This window comes from Hermetia illucens, chromosome 3, assembly GCF_905115235.1.
Source record: "Hermetia illucens chromosome 3, iHerIll2.2.curated.20191125, whole genome shotgun sequence".
Taxonomy (NCBI): domain Eukaryota; kingdom Metazoa; phylum Arthropoda; class Insecta; order Diptera; family Stratiomyidae; genus Hermetia; species Hermetia illucens.
Genome location: NC_051851.1, coordinates 15,175,728 through 15,192,981, shown reverse-complemented (window position 1 = coordinate 15,192,981; position 17,254 = coordinate 15,175,728). Strand labels below are relative to the sequence as shown.

Sequence of the window (17,254 nt, the reverse complement as noted above, 5' to 3'; positions counted from 1 at the left end):
AGACTTGATTATTGAAGTGGCGTGTGGACAGGCAGATTTTTATTAGTATTGATAACACATCGTTCAATAAGTCCCGGGACTAGCGTAGAAATGGCGCTAATATATACCAAGGTTCAGAAGTACCAACCTTCAGATAAGATGTGTCAAAATTCGATGTAATTCAAAACATAACCAAGAAAGCTATAGTGGTTAAACTGACGCTACCTTTGCAATCGTGAAAAAATGGACCAAAACGAGTTTCGTGTGTTGATAAAACATTGTTTTCTAATGGGGAAAAAACACTGTTCAAGCTCAGCAATGGCTTGAAAAACGTTATCCGGACTCTACTCCGTCGAAAACAACCATTTGTCGTTTGTTTTCGACGTGCTGATACAAATGATGCGGAACGTTCGGGTCGGCCAAATGAGGAAGTAACTCCCGAAAACACCAAGCAAGTATTGAAAATCGTGATGGGTGACCGCAAAATGTAAGTGCGCGAGATAGCTAAGATGGTGAACATATCAACTGGTAGTGCATTTACTATTTTGCACCAAAAATTGGCTATGAAAAAGGTTTTTTCCAAATGGCTGCCGCGTTTGCTCACAATGGAACAAAAGCAACAACGTATCAATGATTCGGAGAGTTGTTTGGCACTGTTTACTCGCAATAAACAGGATTTTTTGCGTCGATATGTGACAGTGGACGAAACATGGATTCATCATTTCACTTCGGAGTCAAGTCGGCAGTCAGCTGAATGGCGTACGACCGGTAAAAGCCACCCGAAGCGTCCAAAAACTCAACAGTCGGCCGGCAAAGTGATGGCGTCCGTATTCTGGGATGCGAATGGTATAGTTTTCATTGACTACCTCGAAAAAGAAAAAATCATCAATAGCGACTACTACATGGTATTATTGGATCGTTTGAAGGCCGAAATAGCGAAAAAACGCCCACACATGAAGAAGAAGAAAGTCATCTTTCATCAAGACAACGCACCGTGCCACAAGTCAATCAAAACGATGATCAAATTCAACGAATTAGGCTTCCAACTGCTTCCTCATCCTCCGTACTCGCCGGATCTGGCCCCCAGCGACCACAGGCTCTTTGCGGATCTCAAAAAGATGCTCCAGGGAAAAAGATTTGGCTCAAATGAGGAGGTGATCACTGCTACTGAGGCTCATTTTGAGTCAAAAGACAAATCGTTCTACAAACATGGTATTGAAAAGTTAGAGAAGTGTTGGAATGATTGTATAACCCTTGAAGGAGATTATGTTGATGAATAATAAAGAATTTTGCCGATAAAATGTTGTTTTCATAGTTAGTCCCGGGACTTATTGAACGATGTGTTAAGTTAGGTCCAAATATTAGGTTTTATTATACGCAATTGTCACAAACTGGTGAAAACTGCAGTTCATACATTCATTTTGACAAAAAAACACATACGGCTAGGTAACACGTTCTCAAGATTCACAGAAACGGGGGCTATTATAAACCACACATAAAACATGCACGGACAACATCAGTAGCTAACCATCAACTTATTGCTATTATATTCCCTTGCAGAGCTTCCATCTACTTCAAAGTTCTTTCATACTGTTCATAATAGTGAGGTGAATAGAAAAATCAATTGGAAAAATTTACCAACCAAAATCAAACAAAAGTATATATTTGATCATAATAATTCCTTAAACTTTACCCTTACATTAGAGACTTATAAAGATCATTTCTATACAAATATTCTTTCATTTTGTTTCTTTTCTATCTAGTGATCAGTTTTTATGTTTTTTGTTTCTTTTTTTTTTGTATTATTATCATCACTTTATTCGAAAAATATATTATTACACTTCTATTTTCCGCATTATTTTGCTAGTGCTGTTTCTGTAAGTTCGTTTGTATAAACTGTTACACGCGATAATTTCTTCCTTTTTTCTCCCCCCCAAGATTCTCCAATTTTCACAAAAAACATGGCATTTAATTCCCAAAAATATTACATCAAACGCAGGTGAGATATTTGGTTTTTATTATCTTTTTTTTTAGATTTATAACTTCAAAGCAGAACCATATTTCATAACCAATAATTTTTCTAACGAATTTCCTAAAATACATTAATTACAATAAAGAGATGAAATTATTTAGATAAATGAAATTTTGTCTTTTCCTCTTTAGAAACTAAAGCGAAACAAAATAAAAATACAATAGTCGTGATTCCATAACATGTAAGGACAATTTAATGTAAATAATAAGCTTTCATAGATTTATGTGTTCCGGATTTTACCGGGCACATAATTTTTATCAATTGTAGGTTCCTGCAGGAACATATGTAAGCATCTTTCATTCTGAGCAAGCGGATGTCCAGCAATTTTATTAATAAACACTTCTAGGCCTTTACGTCGCTCCTCGATGAAGTTCTCATCGAAAATACCATCATCGCCACGGAAGGGCATTTGTCGCTTCCAGGCTTTCCCCGGTAGTGGCGGTACAACAATCTTTATTCAGGAAAAAAAACACGATTTAGATAAATAGTTTATTTGCCATTTTTTATTATTATTGTAAAATCCATTCGATGGTTCTGAAAAATTAAATTAGAATTGAACTCACCTTGCTGTCCCTTTCAAGCTCGTTCCGAAGCCATTCGAAATCACTATATCGGCGACGCACACTTGATTCTTTAATTTTAAATACCGGCAAATTTGTCTGAAAAAAAGACAGAATGGAGAATGAATTAACTATACGGGTCAAGCAGTGCACTGCAGGATAGACTGACGCGGAACATAGCTCCCTGAGGCCAACCTATCTCTCTCTGAGGATGAGCTGTCTCTCCTCTAGCCTCTCGTCTACCAAGCGGCACGAGGTGACCCTACTATTAAGAAAACGCTACGGATCTAGACTGGGGAATCGAAAAACACCTCCCCCAATCCAGGGTGTCAGGCACACCATTGGATAGTTTGCAGTCGGGACTAACTGACTGTATTCGAACGGAGCCTCGCTGATATTTTTTTTTTTTTGGTTTTTTTTGTTAGGAGGTGGAAATCTTCAAAAGACTCTGGCCTGGGCACGCCGGAGTGTGGGATTTTTACCCACCAAAACCATCTCCCCATTCTTTCTCTCCAGCCACCCCCCGATGGAAGGGATCAACCAGTAAGTCCAACGACCCTTTTCTAACTGGTCCCATCGCTGTTGCCATCTGCATATGGATCTCTCCCTTTCGGCTTTTTTCACCTGAGATAAGGGAGAGAGGGACCTGGTGTTATAAATGTTCATCATTTCGGTTGCTAGGATGTCAATCGGCATCATTCCCGAGATGACGAACGCTGCATCGTCTGAGACGATCCTGAAGGCAGAACACACCCTTAAGGATGTTCTTCTATAAACCGTACTAAGTTTATGTGTATTGCTTAAAGCCTGTAGTGCTTTTCCCCAAGCTAGGACTGCATACAGCATGATAGCGCTCACCACCCTGGATATGAGCAGCCTGCAAGTATTCCGCGAGCCTCCTACGTTCGGGATCATCCTTGCCTGAGCCATACTCGTGGTGGATGCTCTTCTACAAGTATGCTCTATGTGCTGCTTAAAATTAAGTCCTCCGTCTATCATTACCCCAAGTAGCCTCAATGAGTAAATTAGACCTTACCGTGCTAAGGGGGCTATCTCACGGCGGACCTGCTAACCCCCATAGTCGTAGATATCAAATGAGTACAAGCAACAAAGGCAAAAAAAAGAAAACCAATAAAGCGAGGCCCCGTACCGCACATAAACTGTTTAATCAGGCGGAGGCACACCTCCGAAATACTGAGAGCCAGGTAATTACACCCAAGAAGGGAGAAGTTGAGATGTCAAACAGTGGATTCAAGGTTAACATTGATATACTGCGTGGACAACAACCAACGAACGCCACTGCTCAAAGAGCAGGGACCAGCAAAAGCACGTCTGAGATAAATACATCAGACGTCAGGGAGGAGACAGGTCTCAGTGGCGCAGGTGCTAAATGGTACCTGCGCTATCTGAAGGAAGGCTTGAAACCAGAAGGCTCAGAATGAACCTAAGCCATCTCTACCGGAGCCAAGAAAGCGGGGAGCAGCAGCGATCAGCCCGCATGAAAGGAGAAGAAACCCCGGGCAGGTCAGGGGTGAAGGCAAGACTCAAGAAGCCCGCTATTAGCTATGCTAGTGCGTTCAAGGGCATTCGACTGGCCATACTGCCAAAAATGTTTCCCTAGCATATACTCACTCATGAGGAGTAGGAAACCATTGAAGACCTTGTCGTCAGGAAGATGTGCAAGGGACGTGTTCACCGGGATACGCTTTCGACCAGGTCGCGCAGTTCACCAGTACTGCACGACGGAAGACACTGCAGAGTGGATTAGAACCATAGCTCCTAAATTGCCAGGATGAGAAGGGGCAGAATTGTCAACCTGTGCTGGGAAGGATATACCAGGAGCACACATGGTGACAGTTTTTCTCCCAAAAGCCGCGACAATAGAAACGGAAGATCTTATCAGCCTCCTAATCGCTCAGAATGAGGATCTCCTAATCGCTCAGGATGAGGATCTCTATACGCGACTATGGAGAGTCTTCAGAAGCAAGGTGGAGGGAAAGGATAAACTCCTCACGATCGGGGTAGATGACCGATCCCTGAAGGCAACCAACCATCGGAGTTGCCATATCAAGTATCGATTTGGCAACATACCCATGCATGTGGACAGGGAAAAGGCGAGAAGACACCTCGGCGGAGACATCGGGTGAAAAGCATACCGAGGTGCCCGAAGAAGTCTCGAAAGCCATAGAGGTGGCTGCCCAGTGAAGAGCAGAAGCTGGACGACTCCTAGGGCTCACAAGGTGGGCAGCGACGTGCAGGAAAGCGCATCTGCGGTGATTGCAAATTCCAAGGAGAACATTGGATTAGTGCTGGTTCAGCAGCCCCGGGTGTACCGGGGGCAGATTCGCGGTCTGCAAAGAGGAAGCATGCAGGTAATTTGGGATTCTTCTTGTGAAAAACCAAAAGCTTGAATAATTCTTAAGCGTAATTTAAAATACTTATGTCTTTCAGAGTTCCTCACCGAGAACCGTATTGTGTATTGTGAGAAGAGGGCGTTACCACTTCTCCTCGGCTGTGATGCCAACGCCTACCACGAAGTCTGGGGAAGCAAGCGGCATCAATCGAAGAGGTGAGTACCTTAGAAGTAAGTTAGAAATATATAACTTCGGGAACATTCCAAAATTTGTGACCAGCACTGGACAGGAGGTACTAGACATAACTCTAGGAAATACTCTAATGAACGGGATGGTCAGGAATTGGAGGGTGTCGGATGAACTTTCTATGTCTGATCACAAGATAATCAGATTCGACATTCAGGATAACTCTGAAGAAAAAAAGAACAATAAGGAATCCCAGTAGAACAGATTGGGAATCCAATGCAAAGTACTTGAGCAACAACATTGCCCACGTGCAAGGGGGCGGTAACATCAGGAGCGAACTCAAACTAGAAACAGTGGTGGAAAACATTAATACAGTCGTCATTGACGCTTATGAGGCCAGCTGACCGACTAAAACAGTTAAATCATCGAGGGATGTACCATGGTGGAACAGGAACCTGGCCAGAATGAGAACAGAGGCATGAACAATCTTCAACCGGGCAAAACAAATCGGGGACTGGCAAAGGTGCAAAAATGCACTGACTGCATATAGCAACGCGATCAGGGAAGCAAAACGGAACAGCTTCAGGGAATTCTGTGAAGGGATCAAACAGATCACAGAAGCAACCAGGCTTTACAAGGCTGTAGCCAAAGACGGGGAAATATCCTCTGTCTGTTTGAAGAAGGAAGATGGAACATTTACCGAGAATGAGGACGACAGGGTACACCTGCTTCTCATAACTCATTTCCCGGGGTCCTATCCCACGGTGGCAGGCGAAAACATTCTGCCTAACCCCCCAACAACGAATAAAAGGAAAAGAAAGGAGAACTGGAAACTAGAAAAAGAGGTATGGTGAGAAGCTAGGCTAAGGTGGGCAGTGGGAACTTTTGAACCACTGAAATCTCCCGGAGTAGATGGCATTTTCTCAGCACTAATCGAGAGAGGCCTAGGAATCATCGTAGAGTCTCTTCTGAGGGTGGTAAGGGGGAGCATAGCACTGGGATACATATCAAGGGGATGGAAACGGACAAAAGTGGTCTTTATTACGAAAGCGGGTAAAAAGGATCCTTTTCACCCTAAATCATTCAAACCTATTTGCCTAACATCGTTCATACTCAAAACGGTGCAGAAAGTCATCAACTTGTTAGCACTGATGAAGGGAACAAGTGGTTCCCGAAATATCGGTATTTGCAAGAATAAATACCCACACCAACAAAAAAGAAACAACAAGTTTTTATTACTTCAATTAATTAATCGTTGGAAACACCGCATAATTTCACTCTGAGGTCATAGACAACTATATTAGAACTAACTTCTAAAGCGTAATCCCCTACATCACTATCAACACGCTTACCGGGCACGACGGTCAACTGAAACTGCTCTGCACTAAAGGCTGTCCACAGGGTGGGGTGCTATCGCTGCTGATGTGGAGTATGGTAGTGGATGAACTCCTGGACGTGTTAACAAATACTGGAATACAAGTTCAGGGTTACGCGGATGACATTGTTTTAATCTGTAGGGGCAAATATGAAGATAGCCTATGCGATAGAATCCAAACTGGACTAAGGGTTACTAGTGCCTGGTGCAGGAAGGTGGGACTGCGGATCAATCCAGCCAAAACCACTATAGTATCATTCACTAGGAGACGTAAGTTTAATCACCTGAGAGGCATAAGATTCCATGATATGGAGGTGAAACGAGAAACAGAAGTCAAATATTTGGGAATTACGCTAGATCAAAAATTACTCTGAAAGACACATGTCGGAAACACTTGCCGGAAGGCCACGAGGACTCTGATGACTGATGAAAAAAAATGGGGCTGCACCCCGAAGATACTACTTTGGATATATACTGCAATAGTAAGGCCAATGATTACCTATGGAGCGGTAATCTGGGCAGAAAGAATCGAACTCAACATACAAGCCAGGGAATTACACAAGCTCCAAAGACTGGCTTGCGTGTGTATCAATGGAGCAATGAGGACATGCCCAACGGCCCTGGAGGTCCTTCTGGGATTAACCCCTCTTCATCTGCACATACAGATGCAGACAAGGAGGGCAATATTCAGGATGACGGGGAGTATCAGTGAGGCGGGGAGCCGCCTAAACTGAAGGAAGATTGATATTCTTTCTAGGTGGTATCCCGAATTACTGATATCAAGGGATAACATGACAACGAGGTTTCACTTTGATAAGAAGTTTGAAACACGTTGAAGTAACAAGGCAAACTGGGAAAGCGTGGCTGCGACATACGGCTTAAACCAGCAACTGATTACTTGGTATACTGGCGGATCCCTCATAGAAGAGGAAGCGAGTGCCGGTATCGTTGGTCCAAGGAAAATGTACTTCGAACCAGTGGGCAAGTACACTAGCATATTCCAGGCGGAACTATACGCCATAGACAGATGTGCCTCCTTTAATCTCCAAAGGAACTTCAGGGGGCAGAACATAGCTATTCTCACCGATAGCGAAGCAGCGATCAAAGCACTTAAATCCAACCAGGTGAACTCTAAACTAATATGGGAATGCCTTGAGAGACTGAATACACTCAGCTCGTCCAACATGGTCTGGATACTTTGGGTTCCGGGCCATGCTGGGTTGGAAGGCAAAGAGGCAGCGGACGAACTAGCCAAGAAGGGAGCAGGGACACCTTTACACGGGCCAGAAGCCTTCTGTGGAATCGAAAACGAAAAGGAACGGTTGAGGGAACTATACTGGGAGGGCCTACCAGGAATGGAGCAATCCAGGGTAATTATTGGGAGATACGAACCCATGCGCACAAAGGATTGCTTAAACCACTCCAAAAAGAACCTCCGAATCATAGTGGGAATTTTTGCTGGTCACTCTTGGCTGAACTATCACCTGGGGAAGCTAGGGATATCTACAGACACTGCCTGCAGGGTTTGTGAGGAGTGTGACGAAACCTCTATACACGTCCTGGGACAGTGTCCGGCACTTGTGCAAAGTAGGTCGAGGCATCTGCGAGAACACTTAATACCAGATGCAAAGCTGCAAGATCTGGAAGTAGGGAACATACTAAAGTTTCTGATGGTTATAGGCTTGCTTGAGATACTATGATCAATAGGCAGACTATAACCTGTAAAAGGGTCACAATAGTTCTTGAAGGACGCGGTGCGACTTTCCCTTAACAGAATAATAATAATAACATAGCAGACGGGAATTATTTAACCTCGCACACAATCTTCTTCAAACTCAGAATTTGCCTCCGTATACTATAAATTTTAGTTTGAGAATGAAATACTGAAGCATAAGCCTGGTCCCTAATTTTACAATCCGAAAAAATCTCTATGAGAAAAGACATAGCCTATTTACTTATTACAAGACGGAACAGGTAACAGATTTACACAATTTGATTCATAAGACTTCACCTCCATTTCCAAAAACTGCCCCTGAATATGGTACAATCTCTAAAAACATGTTAATGGTCATTATCAACCACATTGGGGCGGATGTTGCATGAACATAGATATGAGAACCATGATTCCAGCAATTGCTTTCGCTTGGTACCAACATGCACTCATTCTTCAAACTGATGATAAGTAACAACACAACAGTAACACCCAAGTAGAATATTCTCCACTCCAGAATTATAATGCCCCCTTGAGAAGTATATAATTACCATAGGAAACAGTCGGTTATCAGATTGCACGTTTGAACGAGTGAGTGACCGAATGTGCAGATAAACGAGTATGAGTAACTAATAATGTTAGCCGGAAAGTAAATTATATAAACAATACAAATTCGATTTTATACTTTGGTTTCAAGAAAGATTTCAAATTATTCTCGCTGATGTGGCTCGTCAGTTGGTGAGATCTTATCATTATTTAGCAGCCAATGTGATACAAACAAGGGAATCTGGAGTTGTAGAAACTATTATTAGGGGTAGGTATATAGTCCAGCATTCCAGCTGGCCGCGGAATTTTGTTGAGTATCGGACAGCTGACATGCAATAAACAATATTGCCCATGAGAGCACCTAGAATTTAATATTTTTGTGACCTATATTTTCGCACTAAACACTGTGAAAAATGATAAGACACTGACTAGACAATTTCACTCCATTATTAGAAAACGATGATTCACAAAGGAAGATACTTAGTCATATATTTCCCCAGAAAGACTAACTTAAATCCGATACTTTAAAATATAAAAAGATCATTATGATAATAGAATTTCATGAGTCAGCCCGTACATTATCTTTTGTTTGATAGATTAAATTATAATACAAAGACGTTGACCAATGAAGTGAACGTAGACGTTATAGACGAATTCCTTTGCTAGAGAAAAAAACTCATCATTAACAAAAGATAAGAGTTTTGGATTTGATGAAAGAATTAACCTGAAACCTTTATTTAAGAATTCTCACCATTTCAAGTTCCGACAAATTTCACGATGAGGACCAATCAAAAACGTAAAATCATAGATTTCCACCCAAGATGAAGATACTCCTTCGAGGTGGTCTGGCGACTATATCTAAATCTATCTATATCTAAATCAGTATCATGGAAACGGCACCAATTGCATCGTTACGGCGTCAGTCATTTGGTTATCATCATCATCATCAACGGCGCAACAACCGGTATCCGGTCTAGGCCTGCCTTAATAAGGAACTCCAGACATCCGGGTTTTGCGCCGAGGTCCACCAATTCGATATCCCCAAAAGCTGTCTGGCGTCCTGACCCACGCCATCGCTCTGCCTCGTCTTCTTTTTCTACCATAGATATTGCCCTTATAGACTTTCCGGGCGGGATCATCCTCATCCATATGGATTAAGTGACCCGCCCACCGTAACCTATTGAGCCCGATTTTATCCACAACCGGACAGTCATGGTATCTCTCATAGATTTCGTCATTGTGTAGGCTACGGAATCGTCCATTCTCATGTAGGGGGCCAAAAATTCTTCGGAGGATTCTTCTCTCGAACGCGGCCAAGAGTTCGCAATTTTTCTTGCTAAGAACCCAAGTTTCCGAGGAATACATGAGGACTGGCAAGATCATAGTACAGTAAGTATAGTAAGAGCTTTGACCCTATGGTGAGACGTTTCGAGCGAAACAGTCTTTGTAAGCTGAAATAGGCTCTGTTGGCTGACAACAACCGTGCGCGGATTTCATCATCGTAGTTGTTATCGGTTGTGATTTTCGACCCTAGATAAGAGAAATTGTCAACGGTCTCAAAGTTGTATTCTCCTAACCTTATTCTTCTTCGTGTTTGACCAGTGCGGTTTGATGTTGTTGGTTGATTCGTCTTCGGTGCTGACGTTGCCACCATATATTTTGTCTTGCCTTCATTGATGTGCAGCCCAAGATCTCGCCCCGATTGCCGCCTGCTCGATCTGGATGAAGGCAGTTTGTACATCTCGTCTGTCGATATCGTCAGCATAGGCCAGTAGTTGGGTGGACTTGAAGAGAATCGTACCTCTTGCATTTACCTCGGCATCACGGATCACTTTCTCGAGGGCCAGGTTAAAGAGGACGCATGATAGCGCACCCCCTTGTCGTAGACCGTTGTTGATGTCGAATGGTCTTGAGAGTGATCCTGCTGCTTTTATCTGGCCTCGCACATTGGTCAGGGTCAGCCTAGTCAGTCTTATTAATTTCGTCGGGATACCGAATTCTCTCATGGCCGTGTACAGTTTTACCCTGGCTATGCTATCATAGGCGGCTTTAAAGTCGATGAACAGATGGTGCAACTGTTGTCCATATTCCAACAGTTTTTCCATCGCTTGCCGCAGAGAGAAAATCTGATCTGTTGCTGATTTGCCTGGAGTGAAGCCTCTTTGATATGGGCCAATGATGTTCTGGGCGTATGGGGCTATCCGGCCTAGTAAGATAGTGGAGAATATCTTATAGATGGTACTCAGCAACAACCTCTATAGCTGCACTGTGTGATATCTCCCTTTTTATGTATGAGACAGATAATGCCTCGTTGCCAATCGTCAGGCATTGATTCGCTGTCCCATACCTTGAGCACAAGTTGATGAACCAATTCGGCTGTAATTCCACCGGCTCCTGGCGACTTATGATTTTTTAGCCGATGAATTGCACGGGCTGTTTCTCCTAAACTTGGTGGTGGCAGTATTTGTCCGTCGTCTTCAGTTGGCGGGACCTCCAACTCGCCGATGTTCTGGTTGTTCAATAGCTCATCAAAGTACTCAACCCATCGCTCTAATATGCGCATTCTGTCGGAAATCAGATTTCTCTCTTTGTCTCGGCAGGATGAGCATCGAGGTGTATAAGGCTTCATCCTGCTGACTTGTTGGTAAAGCTTCCGCGCCTGGTGCGGTTGCTCCCTGTACTTTTCTAGTTCATAGACTTGTTGGTTCTCCCAGGCTTCCTTTTTTCCTGTGAAGTCGCTTCTCCACTCGACGGAGTTCGTGATAAGTCTCTGCGCGTGCTCGCGTTCTTTGAGAATGCAACATTACTCGGTATGCGGCATTCTTCCATTCCATTGCTAGCTTACATTCATCGTCAAACCAGCCGTTCCGACTCCTTTTGCGGCTGGGGCCAAGTATGTTTGTGGCCGTATCCATGATAACGTTCTTCAGGTGATTGTGAAGATCATTTGTTGATGCTTCATCTCCAGGTCCTCTGTTGACTGCGGTTATTGCGGCATCTATTTCCCTCTTATAGGTATCGCGGAGGGTTGTGTTGTGGATGGCTTCAGTGTTCACTCTCACCTGATTGTCAGAGGGGATTCTAGGTGGTATTGTTATTCGCGCTCGGAGCACCATGCCAACGAGATAGTGATCCGAGTCTATATTGGCCCCCCTATATGTTCTGACATTCATCAAGGCTGAGAGGTGGCGGCGTTCGATCAACACGTGGTCAATTTGGTTGAAAGTGGTCCCGTCTGGAGAGGCCCACGTATGTTTGTGGACCGCTTTCCGACCAAACCAGGTACTTCCAACAACCATTTCGTGTGACCCTGCTAATTGAATAATCCGCAGTCCGTTATCATTTGTTTTTTCGTGTAAGCTATGGGAGCCAACGTATCGCCTGAATACGGGCTCCTTCCCTACTTGGCTGTTAAAATTCCCAAGTATGATTTTGATATCATATTTGGGACAGGCTTCGAGGGTTCGTTCTACTGCCTCGTAGAAGATATCCTTCTCCGACTCTGCAGTCTCCTCTGTAGGGGCGTGAACGTCATTTGGTTAACCTGAGTTAATTCAGATTCGCATCTCCGTCAGTAGACGCCTGTTCGGAGTTTAGTAGTAGGAGTGACTCAATTTCAGGATTATCCTTGAATATCCTACTACTGCGCTTACAAAAGTTGGTAGCTTGCTTTTAGATTTCCTTCAAACTACTTTCACCATTCTCTGAGTTCAAGAAGACTTGTTTATCTAGAAGGAGTTAGGTGGCCTTAATTGATTGAAAAAAAATACTTTTTTAATCAGAATAATTATGTGCAAATTTCACACCAAATTCGCAGAGGCACTATGAAAATCTAATTAAAGATTCCTTTGCGTATGAATAATTGTGTCGATGGAGTTAACTGAATTTTTTGAGGCCGTTTAAACGGTATTTTGACGGTTATTTATCAGGTATTTGTGGTTGGTTCAATGCGAATTTTCTTTCATAATCATATAAAAAATGTATTTTGCCAAAAAGTGGAGCGCGCAATAAGGATATAGCGTATAATCGATTTTGCGGACACCCATGACCTTGTTGTGGGAATAGTAAAACGCAAATTGACTATATTCTCATAAGGCGCCAACATTCTATCACCGTCACTGACTACAAAGTCGTTCCCTATGAGACCATTGCACCTCAACATCAGCCGTTGTTTGCTGTCCACCGATAAAACGGCGTGAGAAATTCACTGGCGGTGGCAGTTTCCTGAGAAGAAAGAAGAAATGATCTCTCTTGCGCAATTACCAACCATTACGAATGTGGAAGAATCGTGGAACTAAATTAAAGACGCGATTCACAAAGCGGTCTCCGTAGCCTTCGGGATCACCAAGCCAGGTTAGAGATACATCAACCGAGATATTTGACTTTGGAATGACGATGCTGAAATGCAGGTCCGTGAAAAGAAACTTCTTTATCACAAGCTTGTCGACAATAAAATGCTCGCAAATTGGTTAATTTATAAGAATGCCAACCGGCAAGCAAAAAAAGCGATCGCTGTCAACTGAGCGAACCATTTCAAAAAATTTTACGATAAACTAAACACTCGGGATGGCAGAGAGATCTGTATCGGCTTCCTAAAGGCCGTAACGAACGTACACAGGATATCGAACACTTCTGTTGCCTTAATGACAAGAACGGTACTTTGCTTACCAACCGTCGAGTCGCAACGGATAGATGGCCAGAATACTTCAAGGAGATTTTCACAATCATTGCTGACATTTGGACCAGTTCCGCCTGTCAGCGCAGCTGAAGTTGAGGAGGCAATAAAAGGAATGAAATCGGAGAAGCGACAGGACCTGACACATCACATCTGAGCTCTGGAAAGCGAAGAGCTGGAACTCAACACTGTGACCCAATGAATTCTTTAATCCGGTTTTTCAGGAAGGTAGAACACCATCTGACTGGCAAGAAAGTACCACTGTTCCAATATGGAAAAAGAAAGGTAGCCCAGCAGAATGTTCAAATTACCGTCCGATCCGTTTACTTTCCCATACCATGAAGATTTTTGAACGCATTCTTGACAACCTTATTGGCAAAATCGTTCAAATAACCGAGAATTAAGCTAGATTTGTAAAGAACTGCGGAGCTACTGACGCAATACACCCTGCGCGGTTAGTGAGAAGCATCGCCCTCTTTACATTGCATTTCTGGATCTGGAGAAAGCATTTGACCGTGTGCCACACGAACTCAACTGGTATGCTTTATGACAACACTCAGTGCCAGAAGAACTCATGCGCTGGGTTCAATTGCTCTACCACGATCCGAAAAGTAAAATTCGATGTATGGCGGCTGTATCAAAACCGCTTAGTGTTTCTGTTGATGTTCATCAAGGAAGTGCCCTCTCACCACTCCTCTTTGTTCTTGGTATGGACACCGTTACTCGCGACATCCAACGTCCAGCGCCCTATACACTGCTTTATGCAGATGATGTTTTCCTAGCGTCTAATGGCAAAAATTATCTGGAGCAACTTATCCAAAAATGGAATGATCGCATCATTCAACACGGTCTCAGATTGAATTTAATTAAAATTGATTTTTTGGCGACCGATCACCCATGAAACAGGCACAATCACTGTCAGCGGCAGTGATCTGCCCCGAACTGAGCGATTCAAATACCTCGGGTCAACGCTATCAGCCAATGGAGAACTGCGTTATGAAATTGCTTCACGCATTAACGCAACCCGGATGAAGTGGCGTTCCACAACTGTTGTTCTTTGTGATCGACGTATCAACGAACGTCTCAAATCTAAAATTTACCGGAATGTCGTCCGTCCAGTCGCTCTCTATGGTTCTGAGTGTTGGCCGACTATAAAAGACAATGAACGGCGTCTTGCGGTAATGGAGACGAAGATGCTACGTTGGACTAGTGGCATCACACGTTTAGATCACATCCGAAATGAGAATATCCGCGATTGTTATGGGGTTGCACCGATCGTGGAAAAATTGCGAGAGAGGCGTCTTCGATGGTATGACCATGGAATTCGCGGTAACGAGAATTCACTTGCTAAGATTGGTCTGAACATCGAAGTCGATGATAAACGACCAAAAGGCCGGCCGAAACAACGGTGGCTTGAAACGCTAGACGCTAGATTGAAAGCCTCGAGATTTCACCCAGATCAGGCATTCGACAGAGCCAAATGGCGAAGCCGATCACGAGCCGACCCCGCTTGTGAACGGGACAAAAGCCGAAGAAAAAGAAGAACACGTTTAAGGACCTTGCGCAACTTTAAAATCTTTTTTGGTTTTCAGTACCTCCCAGTATATTCTAAATTTCTAAAGTTATCTCGTTTAAAGCATGTTACTAATTTCTTATATTCAAGTTGTAGTCCCTGAAAATTAATCCGCCTTGTGCTTTTACAAGCACAATTTAGAAGTCACCTGGTTGTTTTCCTGAATTTCATTTACTTCTCTAACTTCCTTTTATTCCGCTTCACCCGTTGGAGGTTTAGAAGAAAGTTCTAACCTGTAGGATTTAGTCTGTAGCTCCTTCTCCAGTGGTTAAGCAGGCCCATGGCTATGCTATTCATCACAAACATTCATTACCGTGGCCAGAATTTAGACCACGTTGGCCATTGCACCGTCCATTGTAAGGATTACAATACGTACTGCAGTATTTCCAGCCGCATTATTATTCTTTTATCTTCATTGTGAATTCATTAAGATTACACTCAAAGTAATAAAACCAATATCATTGGAAAGAAAAAAGCTGAACAATGACTTGCAACTCCGGATTGTGAAAAATAAACGCATTGAATAAGTTTCTAGGAAGAGGATTGCGTTCTTCAGACTGCTTTGTAGGCAATCTGTCTTGAAGATTTGTTCAAAATCTCAGTGTTCCCATAAATGAATCAGATTCATAATGGACCTGAATATTTTCTGATTGATTCATCAACAGAATGCAGTCGACAGTGCTGATACCGTCACACTAAAGAGAAAAACATTTCAAATAATGAGGGCGAATATCTAACAAAAACGAAAAATATCAGCTGAAGAGATTATGTGAATGTGGCTTCGTTTTCCACGAACCTAATAGGATCGGTTAGGGTGATGCGTGAATTAACAGAAATCTTCAGAAGGCAAACACTTGAATCGATTTCTAGCCACACACGCCAAACTAATAATGGATATTAACACTTTGTGCATGCATCAGTTGCTACTGATTGAAAACGATTTGAGTTTCTACTAATTTCTCTCTTAGCACGTTCGTATAAACATTCAAGCCCGCTGAATCAGAGCCCACCTCATGACTTTTTTTCGCCGTCCATCACAATCGCAGATTAGAGAACAAAACGATGAGCATTATTCAATCCACTCGTAGAGTAAACAAAAAATACGAACATTAATTTTGCCAAACATTGTTAATTGAGGCGGGGGCAGCGCAAACCGGGTAGCTGGCGCTTGTCCCGAATCGTTTTTCAGCTCTTTGAAAACACAGTTGGGAAATGCGTGCCTTCTTACATCCACCGTGCCAGCTTTCAAGGCTAAAATACATCTAATAAGCATTTAATTTAATAATAGACGATGGGGGCCTCCCGGAAGCGGCAGCGTAATTCCACTTACCTTCATCCGAACCTCGTAATCGGTGTAGCGCTTCTTGCCCGCCGTCATTGTTGTCATCGGGTTGACGACGTCAATTTCGAGAAAATTTGCTGGAACTGCATAAGCATCGTCGAGCGTTTGCTTCTTGATGTTCAGGCGGCGGGTGGCATCTGCTGTTCCGTCCGACTCAACCATCATCTTCTTTTGTGCGCAACTAATCCACTTATTACCGAATTCCTTGCAGCCTCACAAACGTTTTCGGCAACTTCCTACCCAATTATGTCGCCCGTTTCACTTTTTACTTTGCGGCACCCCCGGTGAATCGACAAATCTCGCGACCGAACAATCCCCGGAAGAAATGCTATGCGAAATGTTTACTGAACACTACACGCCCGCGCTGAAGTTAAACGGAGAATTTCACTGAAATACACGTTTAGGGACGATTTTATTACACTAACTTAATAAAAACAGCAGCGGAACTTTCTTCTACGACACAGACTTTTCTCATAAGTACTATGACATTTGACGCCCCAGTAATTTGCGTCCGGGGAAATTTCACGAAACATTCCAAAGTCCGTTTAACGAAAGTTCGCTGGTGCCATCTACCAGTCATTCTTGCAATAGGCATTCATGACGGACTTGTATCTAGTTTTGTGTGCATGCCTGGAAGTTACTATTTAAACCTAATTTTAACGCATTAGATTTATCTTTCATGCAGAACAGACATAGAATATTCAGAACTGAGCAATGGCGACTGCCAGCAATAATGGAATAACAAATTGGCTCAGCTTGAATAAATTTGACAAAACGTTTGAAAAAAATGCAGCCGGTCAAGTCGAGAATATGGCTTTGATATAAACAACACAAAATACTATTATACTAGCTTATATCGCAGCTTAGGTTGGCCTACCTTCACTTCACTTCTTGTACGAAAAGGATGAAAATCATCATTTA

General features: G+C 43.0%; 2 protein-coding genes across 2 annotated transcripts in view; both read right to left on the bottom strand.

Annotated features, from left to right (window-relative positions):
* LOC119650904 (modifier of mdg4) overlaps positions 1-17,254 on the bottom strand; it is a 301,775-nt gene that overhangs the window by 10,957 nt on the left and 273,564 nt on the right. The window lies entirely within an intron of this gene.
* LOC119650910 (sorting nexin-12) lies at positions 1,613-16,498 on the bottom strand. The gene is made up of 3 exons (XM_038054131.1): positions 16,322-16,498; positions 2,575-2,670; positions 1,613-2,462 (listed from the first exon to the last, which is right to left on the bottom strand). The coding sequence occupies exons 1-3, from the start codon at positions 16,496-16,498 to the stop codon at positions 2,232-2,234; spliced, it is 504 nt and encodes a 167-aa protein (XP_037910059.1). The 3' UTR covers positions 1,613-2,231.